General features: G+C 40.7%; 1 protein-coding gene across 1 annotated transcript in view; it reads right to left on the reverse strand.

Annotated features, from left to right (window-relative positions):
* Positions 1-1,286: 1,286 nt before the first annotated feature.
* VWDE (von Willebrand factor D and EGF domains) overlaps positions 1,287-13,798 on the reverse strand; it is a 47,253-nt gene continuing 34,741 nt past the window's right edge. Inside the window, 13 exon segments of the mRNA XM_075061990.1 lie at positions 1,287-1,467; positions 2,339-3,006; positions 3,753-3,822; positions 4,460-4,555; positions 6,509-6,604; positions 6,686-6,780; positions 7,334-7,337; positions 8,048-8,143; positions 8,521-8,616; positions 9,981-10,076; positions 11,306-11,401; positions 11,486-11,581; positions 11,935-12,606. Coding sequence (XP_074918091.1) covers positions 2,871-3,006; positions 3,753-3,822; positions 4,460-4,555; positions 6,509-6,604; positions 6,686-6,780; positions 7,334-7,337; positions 8,048-8,143; positions 8,521-8,616; positions 9,981-10,076; positions 11,306-11,401; positions 11,486-11,581; positions 11,935-12,606 — 1,649 coding nt within the window. The 3' untranslated portion in view covers positions 1,287-1,467; positions 2,339-2,870.

Consider the following 13,798-nt stretch of genomic DNA (forward strand, 5'->3'; position numbering starts at 1 on the left):
TACATGATTTACAATCTGGTAAAAAAAACAACCCACCCCACCATTACAATGCAGTTTTTAAAAGTCTTACTTATGTTCACGCTAATGATTTTTTCCTTTGTAAGACATACAGCAATCCACAGGTATTATGCAGAAAGGAGGCTGAGCTCTGAGAATGCCAGGTTATTTTACAAAAGAGACTGAACAGGGCTATGTAGGAGAACAAGAATCTACACCGAGAGCTGCTGAACAGCTATTGGGTAGGTAACCACTCTAACCTGGGAGTTGAAATCCTGTGACAGCAGCCCACAAAATGACAAAATCATACCAGTTCCAAACTGGATGCTGGGAAAGAGCAGACCATTCAAATTGGGCATCCCCGAGCAGAATCTTAGGTCATGAAACTTCCTTTTAGTAAAAATATAATTAAACACTGAAAACTAAATTGCCTCTCCTAGCTAAAGTGAGATATGCATCATTCAGCAGAGCTCTGCTGGCTGCTCGGGGGACTGAAATGGAAGAAAATAGTCTGGGTTCCCTCAACCCTCCAATGCAGAAGACACTCCACTCCAGAACAAAATCAGAAGAATCCAGAAAGAATCCAGTGTTTGACAGCTCTCCAGAAGGAGAGCTTGCTGATTTCCTAGAGGTTCTAATGGTGCAGTTCCTCAGCATGATGCTGAAATCCTCCAGGTTTATTGCTCTTAGAGACCTCAGTTTCCACACAGCTAATGCCAAAGACACTCTAGAATCCAATCTCTTTTCCATTATCAATACTACAGATTTCACATAGACCGTCTCCAGACTCTCGCTCTCTGCTAGTAACACACTGGGAAGACTCTTCAGCCTACGAGTATGCTGATATTGAAACCACCTCATGTCTCATTGTCCTGGTCTGGCCACCATTTCAAATAGGGAAAGATCAGGGCCTTCACAGGGGAAAGGACTGGAAACTTTTCTTTTTTAAGGAAAGCTGACAGTCACTTTTAGATCCTTCAAATTAGCAGAGGAGAGCCTGGAGTCATAGGCTATGCAGAATCCAGCACCGGGACTGGGGACTAGGTGTGGAACAAATGAATAAAGTCACAAATAACTTGATGTGGACTATAGCCATGTATGTGAGATAGATACATAAATGTTTCCACAGGAAGAAGCCATCAATTCTTAAACTCTGTAAAAATGTTTATTTGAGATTTTTTTTTAGAAGATCATGGCTCTTTAGTTACAGTCCTCATTTCCTAAAAAGGCTGATAGATAACTTTTATCTATAACTTTATAGATAACTTGAGGAAAATTGCTGCGTTGATAAGATTCTTTTACTTTAATAGATAGTATTTTCACTTATCATTAACTTTTAAAAGCATTTCTCTGAAAAGCCCATTGTTTACATTTATGGCAATAACATTCTCTCACAGATATTTTTAAATGATGACCATGCACAGAGGCATAGGTGCAGTCAGATGTAAGCATTGAACTGTTTCAACCTAACTGTCATAGCTTTCCTACTCAGATCTGAACCTTAGAGTTCAGAAAATAAGATGCTAGCATGTAACCTCCAAGCTTAATTACCAGCTTAGATCTGATAGCGCTGCCACCACCCAGATTCCAGTGTCTGGCGCACTCTGGTCTCCCCAAAACCTTCCCTGGGGGACCCCAAGACTCAGATGCCCTGAGTCTACAACAAAGGGAAATAACCCCCTCCCCTTGTCTCCTCTTTATTTCCTCCCCGGCTTCCCATCCCTGGATGGCCCTGGACGATCACCCTATTTCAATTCCTTGAAATGCAAAACAGAGAGATCCAGTTTTTTCACCCTCATCAGAGTCCCTGCAAAGGTAATTTGCAACTCTGACACAAAGAGATTTTCCCCTCCCAGTCTTTCCTGAGAGAGACCGTAACCCTGGCACAGAGATTCCTATCCCCCTGAGCCTCAACTAGAAAAGAAAATCCAACAAGTTTTAAAAAGAAAGCTTTATATAAAAAGTAAGAAAAGACATAAAACTCGTCTCTGTATCAAGTTGACAATATACAGGTCATTGCTTAAAAGAAAAATAATAAAACAGCCTTATCAAAAGATATACAATTTAAAACATTCCAGCAAACTACACACATGTAAATAACAAAACAATATAAACCTATTGTCTTCTACCTTTGTACTTACACTTGGAAACAGAAAACATTAGAAAGCTGGAGAGAGACAGTTCACTCTCAGAGCCGAGAGCAACAAGAGAGAAAGAACACCCAGAAGTTCCCTCCCTTGAGATTTGAAAAATCTTGTTTCCTGATTGGTCCTCTGGTCAGGTGTTTGGTTACCCCTTTGCAGGTGAAATAGACATTAACCCTTAGCTATCTGTTTATGACACTAACATAACAGTTTCACATTAAATATAATTAGAAATGGATGTTGAGTTCATAAATAGTCTTGAGAAACTATCGCATGTGTGAATGATGCAACAGGAACCTACACCCTTTTTCACCTGTTCATTGCAGGCAGGGGATTCTTAAACCAACAGAACTTGCTCTTTAAAATCAATATGTGAAAACAAAATGCTGTATTTCAGGACCTCATCCTGTCAGGTGCTCTGTTCCTGCTGCTAGGAAATGCTTAGATTAGATCCCAAGAAAGGACATTCATTACAGATCATTGTTCCAATGACTACTTGTCCAGACATTAGCTGATCAGGGATCTGGTGTTTGTATCATCGACAATACCTAACAGTCCAATAGAGAGTCAGAGGCTGTGGTTTCTGAGTGTGAGGTAGCAATAAAATGAGGATTTACAACAGCTTATTACATTTCTGCTCTTAGTATGTTATTGTTCTACCGCTGTTTAAAAATTAATGTCCTTGGTTTTAAAATCATAATGAATACTTTAAAGGCACGCTTCAGGATATCACTCCCGTTGTTTAAATAAACTTAATTCATCATTGCCTTCAAAGCCTCTTTCTAGTTTCATGTGCCTCTTAGTCCATAGAGCATGGTTTTGTAATCCATGTACTTGATTTTCTTCAACCATGATGTCTCTGTACCTTGGGAAAAATAAAAGATTTTAGTGTACTCAGAAACTGGTGGGTACTCAGAACACTCTGTGCTTTCATCATAAACTTTAACAAACAGTTTCCAATGAATATTTGCCTTCCCAACACACTCAGAAATGGAATATTGAAGATCCATAAAGCTTGTTTAGTTTTTTGAAAAATAAGTTACCTTTCCAAAAATAGAGAGAAGCATACTTGGAAGCAAATACTCTTTGCAATGGTATATACTGTACTGTTTGTATTGAATAGAAAACATTTATTACTCAGACCAAATAATCTATTTTACACAATCTGTTCAAAATTTAATAACAGAGTAAACCGTTCAAGATGTCCATAAAGTGGATCTTTGAATCAAAATTATAAAGAATTCACTGCTCATGAAATTATCAGGTACTAATATATAAATTAAGCTCCCTTCAAAAATTTGCATTACAGACATTAAAACCCAACAAAATAACAATACTTCACACAAATGGAGCTTTACATTTCAAAAAGTTGTAGGAATTCTCACATCAACTGATAAATACTTTGGCCCATCCCTAGTAATTAGCTAACAACTCCCACCCCAAATGAGATTCTTTGGTGAAAACGGAACCTGGATTTGAATTACTAATCTTTATAGTTTTGAAAAACAAAACACGTTACAAAACAAGTTTTTGTGAAACCAAAACCACAGCAGTTTTTCCATTTCTTTCCCTCCGTTCCTTCATTATATTGTGTACTCATAATATAATTACCTGTAGTTTCTTTGCACAGGTGACTCTAGTATAACTAGGACGACAAGAGCACACATTAGGCTGCACACACCTACCACCAAAGAGACATTTCTGACTGCACACAGCTGAAATATGCAAAAGTATATAGCTTTAATCTCAAAAACAAAGTAACTGCTTTGTAAAGAAAATAGCCCCAATACCGAGTTATGCCATGACCTCTGTGTACTCACTCTGCTAACAGACAAGGGCCATAAGCCTAACTCATCTCTTCACTGAGGAATACCCCCAGTGTAAGGGGGATTCCATGGTGCTGTAGGGCCAGCAGAATGTCCCAATGCCACCTCCCTTCACAACCCTCATAGCAGATACATACTTGAGGCATAACAGAGAGGGAAGGGGGGATGGCTGGGGCTTGGCCAGAACACACTGTGATCTGACTGTTTGGGGCTATTGCTATGGCCCCTAAGGGTTGTTGCAGCAGTGTGTAGAGCAGATCACCAAGAACTGCAATGCTCCCTGGCCACCTCCAGCTACTGTTGGGCTGCAAAATGGTACACAGCCACCTCTAGCCTTCATCCCACTTCTCTGTCAACACTGGGGCCAAAATGCAAATGAAGACAGAGGAGTCATGGGTCTGATGTGTGTCTGTACACTTAACAGTCGTTAACTTTGTTGAAGCAATATCATTGTCTTTTTTTTTTAAGAGTTAAAAATCATATCAGACTTACGTGTTTGACACCGAACCCCTTCCCACTGTGGAAGGCAATGACACATGCTTGGTCCGATACATTCTCCGCCACTCTTACATTTCTGAAGACAAATAGCTTCACACCCCGCCCCCCCCAAAAGATATGTTAAATTATTGCATACCAATATTGGCCATAATGTGCAGAGTGCTGACCCCGCCCCCCACATACCTCCCTCCCCCGGAAGACGCCAGCTCATCCCTGAGAAGTTCACAATCTAAGGCTATGTCTACACTATGAGCTAAAGGTGTCATTCCTCTGCTTGTGTACACATCCTCGTGCTAGTTTTTATTGAGCCCGTGCGAGTATAAATAGCAGTGAAGCCTCAGTAGCACTGATTGCGACAGTGGACACATGACTGAGCCATGCTGAGTACAAACTAGCATGAAATTGGTGAGTATGTACTTGGCATACATCAGCCATATCTCCGCTGCTGCTAAAAGTACTACTGAAGCTAGACTGCTTCTTAAGCTCGTGTTAGCTCAATGAGAACTAGTGCGAGGATGTGTACACAAACAGGGGAATCACATCCTTAGTTCATAGTGAAGGAGTAGCCTAAGAGGACAAGCAGTGTGTAGAGGGCAGGAAAAAGGAATATAGTCATAGCACATAACATTTTTAACACATATGGTATTTAATGATTATAAAATAGTATACACTTTAAAAATAAAAGAACACTCCACATCACCAATATTCAGCTGCCTTCAACCAGTCCCTTAGCAGGTGGCCAAATTCTAGTAGGCACCCTGGAAGATGGGGGTTTTGAAGAAGGAGAAGTTCAGTGGCTTTATGGATCAGTTCAAGAAGGGTGTTCTGTACATAAGGGCCAGAGGGGGGAAGGTGCAAAGACCATTGTGAGGGAAGTAGATAAGTGAACAATCAATTCTGGCATCATTGACAGAGAAGGAGTAATGCACCGAGAGATAAAATCTCAAGGTTTTCAAATGTACAACAGGCTACAGAATTTGAGCCCAACTTTAAAAAACTTAACAAAGCTTGCCAGGGCTTTATGTAAGCACAAGGGCAATGTGATAAAGAGTCAAAAAAATATAAGGAGAGAGAAGCAGAGCAATGAACAGCCTGGAAGATGAAGACAAATTCAAGAAGCTTGAACTTTGGGGTGGGGGGAACATCACAGTCAAGGGGTGAAGAAGTGATCAGGTAGTCAGAACAAGTAGCAAAGGGGATTCTCTTAGCTGCATTTTGAATTAACTGGAAGTGGGACAAGGTGAGTGCCAGGGAAGCCACAGAAGAACAGGTTACAGTTGTAAAGATGTGAGATACTTAGGGTTTAGACAGGAGTTTCAGCTGTGTGGACAAAAAGAAAATGTCAGGGTTTTTTTAAGAGATGCTTTGTCCAATACAAAAGAACTTTTAGACTAAATTCCCTGCTGACTTGACCCTGTTAAAGTCAAAAGGGTTGTGTAGGTGTAACTAGGGGCTGAATTTGTTCTGATAGTTTTAAGAGCAGAAAATATTAAGAGAATTAATATATACATGGAAGTACAAATATGTGTTTAATGATGTGTGTTTCTGAAAGAAAAGATATTTAGGGCTGGATTTTGCTCTAATATCAGTGTAATTCCTATTGACTTAAATGAAGTTCTTCCTGATTTACCCTGCTGTCAATGAAATCAGGATTAGGGCCAGGACTGGAACTCTCTAAAAAGGCTCTTACAGACATACTTTGGGCGTGAGCACTGGAAACATGGGGCTTTTAATGTTGACAATAATTGAAATAGAAGAGAAAAACATTACATGCTACTCTCGAACAGAAAGTATGTCCTGTTTTTATGGTTTAAACTGAAACCTCCAAGGGTCTGGCTCAGTAGTACAGATATCACATCCTGCATTTTGATGTGGGTCTGCAGTCAGAGGAAAAAGTGTACCATCCCTCCACCCCACCTTACCCCATCCTACAAGCTGTTTGGTACTATCTTCATATCTTTTGCTGGAAAGAACTGTCAGTTACATTATTGAGCCAAATATTTCCTTTAATACATTTTAGCATGTTAGTTATAAGATACTTATGTGTATTACATTGTTTTCCTCTCCACCCTGAGGAGCAAGAGCAAATGTTTGGCCCTACACATCTGCCTCCATTCATGCACATTGGATCACAGACACCTTAAATTAAATATCATTTACTGATTAGTACAAATTCACCAATTGCTTCTGAATCCTGGAAGCATTTTGATGTTGTCTTACTTTTTTCACATCTTTTGCCAGTGTACCCATCAGGACAGGTGCACACATTATTTCTCATGCAGTGGCCACCATTCTTACAGGGAGGTAGCAAACAGCTAAAAGATACAAATGTGGGAATAAGGCGTAGCTTCAAGCATTGTATACAATAGGAAGGAACAGCTTTTTGCTCCTTCTTATATTGCATACTATCCTAACAAACTAGATGGTAACCACTGTTAGGATGCACATCTATTAGGAATCTTTCTAGGATATCTATATTTTGCAAAATCCTGCCTGTTTGGCAGAAGCCTTATTGACATGGAGAAGTGCCTATTCTGTAGCAGATACAGGACCCATTCCACAAGCATAGGGTAGGATGGCTCAGGGCTTGCAGCTACACTGCAGGATGCTATGCACGCTAGTATCCCTGATAGCCAAGGCTATGATTTTGTCATGGAGGTTGCGGAAGTCACGGAATCTGTGACTTCCAAAGATGTCCATGACTTTAGCCCGCAACAGCAGGGAGCTGCAGGGTCCTGCTGCTGTCCACTGTGGCTGGGAACTGCAGGGTACCCACTGCCCGCAGCGGTGAGAGCCCCCCGAGGTCTGAGTCACCTTCGGTGACAGAGGAGCCTGCAGCTCCTGGCTGCCATAGGCCAGGGAGACCACACAGCTCTCGGCTCCTGTGGGCAGCAGAGTGACCCCAGAGCTCCAGGCCACTGCAGACAGCAGGGGGCTCAAGCCACCATGGGGGGGGGGGTTTGAAAACTCAGCTGCTGGATGCCCCCCCCCCCCCACCTCTGCCTCAGCTCCCAGCCACCTTGGGCAGCAGGGACCCTGCAGCTCTGAGCTGCGGGTGGAGGGGGATCTTGGACTTCTGAGTCCCAACAGGTGGTGGGGCCCCCCGGATCTCCCAGCTGGCCCCCACAGCTGCCCAGAGGTCCCCATTTTGTCACTGATATTTTTAGTAAAAGTCAGGGACAAATCACAGGCTTCCGTGAATTTTTCTTTATTGCCCATGACCTGTTCGTGACTTTTACTAAAAATATCCATGACAAAATCTTAGCTTTACTGATAGCAGTGTGCAGGCTAGCTAGCTAAGGGCCCAGTCATACCCCACAGCCAGCAGTCCTTTGTACAATTGTGACCGGCTTTTGCATGGGTGCAAAGGCACAGGGCAAGCAAGCATCCTCCTTCCTTGGGCATTCACACAAGGGGCCAGCCACAATCTGGCCAGTATAAACAATGAAATCTTAAGGAAATCTCTGTCTTTCACCTATGTTACTTTACAGAGAGTTTTTAAAATCTTGAGAATGCCCTTTTAGACGGAGGTATTTTCCTCGGTGTCTTCTCAAAAGAGAAAAGTAAGAGAAAAATTATTACCATTCTGACACTAGGCACCAAAGAATCCATTTGGACAGAGGCAAACCTTTGGCTTGGTACAGGAGCCACCATTGAGGCATATCGGGTCACACACGGCTGCAGAACAGCAGAAGGAAAAACAAAGCAATGAAAGCCACACAGAACTTCATCGCCACATATAGGTGATGAAATAGCTTGCTTTTACTGCAAGTACAGGGTGTTGACTAATGTGATTACGATGAATCTAAAAGACAGCAGGTGAAAGAACTGAAATGCCATTTCCTGCAAAGTTCTGCAGGCTGTGCTGAGAAATGAATTAACAGTTGGAGGCACATAGGGTCGCTAGGATTCCACAGCAGTAGCAGCAGCTCCTGCCCCCTACTTGAGCCAAATGGTTCAGAAGGTTGAGCAATGGGAATCCCTTCTGCTTCTGGTAGGCCCCTGAGTGTGGAACTTTTGCAAAGCAGTTCCCTTTGGAGAATAACCAATTTTACCTGTATTGCATGTAGGGCCATACCAGCCACCTTTACACTGGCAGACATCTGGAGTGAGACATTCACCACCATTTTCACAGTGTCTGTTGCAAACCACTATAATCCAGAAAATCAGAAAAAGAAAAAAACAAACCCATAAGGTGAGAAAACAGTACAAAAGAACTTGTTACAATTTTATGTCTGTGAGAAACCTCATTGATTTCTCAGTTCTTCCCCAGATATGAGCATGTATATTGTATTGATACTAATGGGAGTTACACACCAATCCATCACTTAAGGCTTCATTTAAGATGAATCCTGTCTCAGTGCCATATAGGATCTTGACACCAGATTGGAAGATGTCAAAAAAAGTCTGACCAGATGCTCCTGGCCTGGATTTGTCTAATAATCACCATTCTAAGTACATGCTTAGAAAAGGGAAGGTTCAAGACTGAGCAACAAATGGTACAACAACATCAAGTGATGGTTTCCTGAATAAATGCTAACTTCAAGATACTTCACTACGGGCTCTTTCCTTGCTTTTTCATTTCTCAGAGTTCAGATTTAAACCCCGTAGAGGCTTGATACTTCTGGTAAGGAGGCGCCTTTTAGGACTAGTCATGTCTGCAGAGCACACAAGTCAGCTCTTCAAGTCACAGTTCCTTCTTCCGGGATCTTATAATCCCAAAAAAGTAGTAATTATTGACATGGCGATTGAAAACCAAAAGGATCAACAGACTTGAGGATTCCAAGAGCAAGAAAAAGGGAAATTATCTAGTCCACAGGCAAATTCACTGGGGTGTTGAGGTGTGTGGTAGCCCAGTAGAATTTCTGATTTCTAAGCACGGACCTTTCAGTGAGTAACAACTTCTGTGCAAATTAACCAAAATTCTGGTTTGAACACTTGGAGCATCTAAAGCCAGGTATAACTAATATGAAACACAGTATCTCACTTGGGACTAAACTGTTCAAACTGGCCAGCTATAATGCCCAATAAAGGTCTCCATTTTGCATTCCAGGTCAAAGGATGAGTCCATTAATATACTGTTATGTTCAGTGATCTTACACACCACTGACCTAGCATTTACTACTATCAACCTCAGAATGAGGACCATCCCAACAGCTTAAGGAAAGGCCATGTTAGGAATCCAGAAACAGCAACCAGATGCCAAAAATTATACTTGTTCTGGTTAATGTCCTAACCTCAACTCTAAATCCATCTCCCTGAGCGACTAATCATAATAATAATACATTATTTACCACATACATAATGTTTCACATCTTCAAAGTGCTGTACAAACATTATTTAATTGATGCTAGTAAGCCCCAGTTCTAGTAGCCTTCAAACAGTCATCTTGGATTTTACTATTTGCTAATAGCAGATACAGTGTATCAGAAATGTAAAGCTTTGTTTTAATAAATCCCTGTGCAGGGGAATAAAAGTTACTGTATTCTTGATTTCTACATTTTTGTTTGCTTACTTGTTTCACACCTGAGACCCACAAAACCATAAGGGCAGATGCAGAGATTTCTGGCCAAGCATGTGCCTCCATGTTGACACGGTGGGTTACAATGTGCTGCAGATACACAATTACGTTGTTCAAGAATTCAGCTCTAAAAATATCTATTAAAATTGGTTATCTTTTAGCTATAACTAAAGGTAACATTTGTATCAGCAAAAAGAACTGGAAATAAAATGAAGATCCGTTGATGAAATAGTGACAATGGAGCACCTCCTTGTTTCCACAGTGAAGTGCAGAAAGGGCCAATATCTGCCTGATAAGCAAATGTAACTTGTTATAAGTATGAATGGGCATAGCTCCACTGAAATCAGTAGAGGTACACCCGTGCATGTCAGCAATTAACTTGGTCCACTGTCTTCAATGGGAGCCATCTGTGCGACTGAGGGCACAGTTTGACTCAAAGGAAATGGTCTTCATTTTATCAAAAATTACTAAACGTGCATAGTGGGGAGAGGGACAAGTCTGAGAACAATGTCCAATTTCAAACAAAAATATTAAGCCTGGTTTCTGCACTTGGCATTCTGTACATAGATGGGTGCACAAACACCTACCGTCAATTTTAAGCCTGCTGATTCGTATATTTTAAGGACATGGGAGAATGGGGTTTGAACTTTATGCGTGTGTGTGTGTGTGTAGATATAATATAGCATCCAAATGTACTGATAATGTCATAAATAAAAATGAAAACTGAAATTCTTTTGGCCTTTACAGCTCACTAAATTTAGGAACATCTCACCACATACAATCTTCATGGGAGATTTAATTATTATGAAAGGTACCTTAATGATACAGTTTATACATACATTTTATTATGACATGATAAAAGTCTTCAAATATGTAAACGGTTGTTTAAAATTGGAGGGTGATAAATTGTTCTCCCTAACCACTGAGGACGGGACAAGAAGTAATGGGCTTAGACTGCAGCTGGAGATTTAGGTTACACATTAGGAAAAATTTCCTAACTGTAAGGATAGTGCAACACTGGAACAATTTACCTAGGGAGACTGGAATCTCCTTCAGGTTTTTCAGAACAGATTAGACAAACACCTATCAGGGGATAATACTTAATCTTGCTTCAGTGCAGGGGACTGAACTAGATGACCTATCAAGGTCCATTCCAGTCCTGCGTTTCTATGATTTCATTCCTATGATAGTTCTAGGAGTTGTGAAAACAACATCCCACCCTCCCCCTGTCAGGATGAATACTCACAGTAGTGACAGTCAGTCAGGGCACAACTTTTTTGAACTCTATGATTCTAATTGTAAGGAGACAGCCCTATTACCTTCCTCACAGGTTGATCCACTGTATCCTGGGGGACATTCACAGACATTAGGCTTCGTGCATTTGCCATGGTTTTTACAGTCAGGCTGACATACACCTCTGCAAAATCAACACATGATTTTTAGACACTTTCATTAGCACATACTAGTTAGATGTGGTAAATTCAATGTACCATACTCACCACTCTTACAGTTATAACCAGAGTAGCCACTTTTGCATTTGCAAATATTGGGTGCCATGCACTCCATGTTTTTACCACATGCATGCCTATATATTGCTGCAAGGCAATAAGAGAAATAAGAGCAGAGAAATAAGGAAAATGACAGCAGCACTTTAGCATAATGAAGTCTTGCCTAACATGATTATTTATAAACGCGTCACATTGAATCAGCTAAGACCCTTGACATTAAGCATGGAAGTTAATGGACACTGAACAAATTTTTTTTTTAAATGCATTCATTAAACTGAACATCTTGGTATGAAATTCAAGCTGTACCATTTTAATAGTGAAATAATGAACAATTTAAAGCTACTTACTTTCCAGCCATTATACAGTAACTATCTTTTTTAAAAATTATAAAAATGTCAGATTCTTCATTGTAAAATATTTAATATAGTTATTAGCAATACCTCTGCAAGTGACACCATTTCCATAATAACCATAAGGACAACGACCACATATGAAACTTCCATCATGGCTTGGTTTACAGAGAACTCCAGGAAAACAAGGTAAATCAGCACAAGTTAATGCCTTAGGCACTGCTGTTGCATCTGATTCCTGATCTGTGCCGGGCACTTTTGGTTGGTCAGTGATTCCAACAAAACCAGACCGTAAAAGACTATCGTTATGCTTGACTGATGGGTGCTGAACTTTGTGACTATTTCCTCCTTTTAATACTCTGCTCATTATGGAGGGTATGTTTGTTTTGCTGCTAAGGAATGTCTCCTTGCTAATCTCTAAAGGATTGTAGGCCTCAGATTGTGTCATTGTTGTCTTATCATGTAATACTGGACTGTTCCTAAAAGATGGCATTGTCATAGTGTTCATGGCAGAGCTTTCTCCTGTGTTATCTAGCTGGTTATTGATGGCAGTGAAGGTATGGCCAATGTATCTGGTACGCACAGACTGGTCAAAAGTGGTTATTTGAGAACTAATTCACTTCCACAGTGTGTTTGTTTTCACTGTGGAGGTTGAGGGGGTGCTGCTGGCTCTTTGCACAAAAATAAAACTTTCGACAACATCTGTAGGACTGGGAGTAAAGCTTGTGGCATTAGGAACTCTCTCAATGGACTGTTGATAACCTACAAAACATCACAGAAGAAAAAAAGTACAGAAATATTACAAGACATTTTTGAATGGGGATATTCAGATCTGATAAAATATGTCCTGTGCCTCATGAACCCTTCATCCACACTTGCTGGGCCAGAATAAATACACTCAATAGGATTTAAGCCCTAAGAATGGCCCCTAAGCAGCCAGGATCAGCAAAGCACAAGGCACTCTAGCTATGTCCTCACCCTCCCCGACATGGCCTCTCTGCTGGGAAGGTTAGAACAGAACAGCCCAGCTGTGGCATACAACCAGAGATTCCCCACACACAAACACACCAGGACAATGAGCAGCTGTTCTGTTAGGACAGATTACCAACCTCTTTGTATTGCTGGGGACTGAGTATCTGGACCAGAGAGTTTAAGTGACTGCTTGCTATTATAACACTGCACATATATGTCAAGCCAAGCCAAGCCAAGCCCAGAGTTTAAAAAGCCAAATACAGTTATTACTTTGAAATAGCATAAGCCATAGGAAATGGTTGCCTGTAATACTCATAAAAATGCCCATATAATTTAAAAGGCATCATATTGTTTAATGAAAAAAGTGCTATGAAATAAGAGTTTCACATTATTAAAATCCAAAGATTAATGATGTCTATATTTTTGCTTGTTATTCAACTATGCTACTACATTATTCCAACTGGTTTGAACCACAAAGATTTTGTTGTTATTGTTCCAAGTTATTTGATAGGTTTGCAATATAAAACGCTACCTCCACACACCAGTTTAAGCTTTTAATCCATCAGAAACTTTAACAGATGAAATAAAAAACAAATATTTCAGCAAATCCTATTACAAAGCTACGAAGCTGAATATGAATATTAACTTCAGTGAGGCAAAGTCCTGTGTAAAACTGCTGCACTGGGCAACACAGCATAGGGAGTAGGTGAGCAGTCCTCAGTGGTGAAAGAACAGGTTAAGAACTATTTAGAAAAGCTGGACATGCACAAGTCCATGGGTCCAGATCTAATGCATCCAAGGAAATGCAGTAGATCTAATTTACCTTGATTTCAGTAAGGCATTTGACACGGTTCCACATAGGGAATTGTTAGTTAAATTGGAAAAGATGGGGATGAATATGGAAATTGTAAGGTGGATAAGGAACTGGTTAAAGGGGAGACTCCAACGGGTCGTACTGAAGGGTGAACTCTCAGGCTGGAAG

The sequence above is a fragment of the Chelonoidis abingdonii genome, chromosome 2 (assembly GCF_003597395.2).
Source record: "Chelonoidis abingdonii isolate Lonesome George chromosome 2, CheloAbing_2.0, whole genome shotgun sequence".
Classification (NCBI taxonomy): domain Eukaryota; kingdom Metazoa; phylum Chordata; order Testudines; family Testudinidae; genus Chelonoidis; species Chelonoidis abingdonii.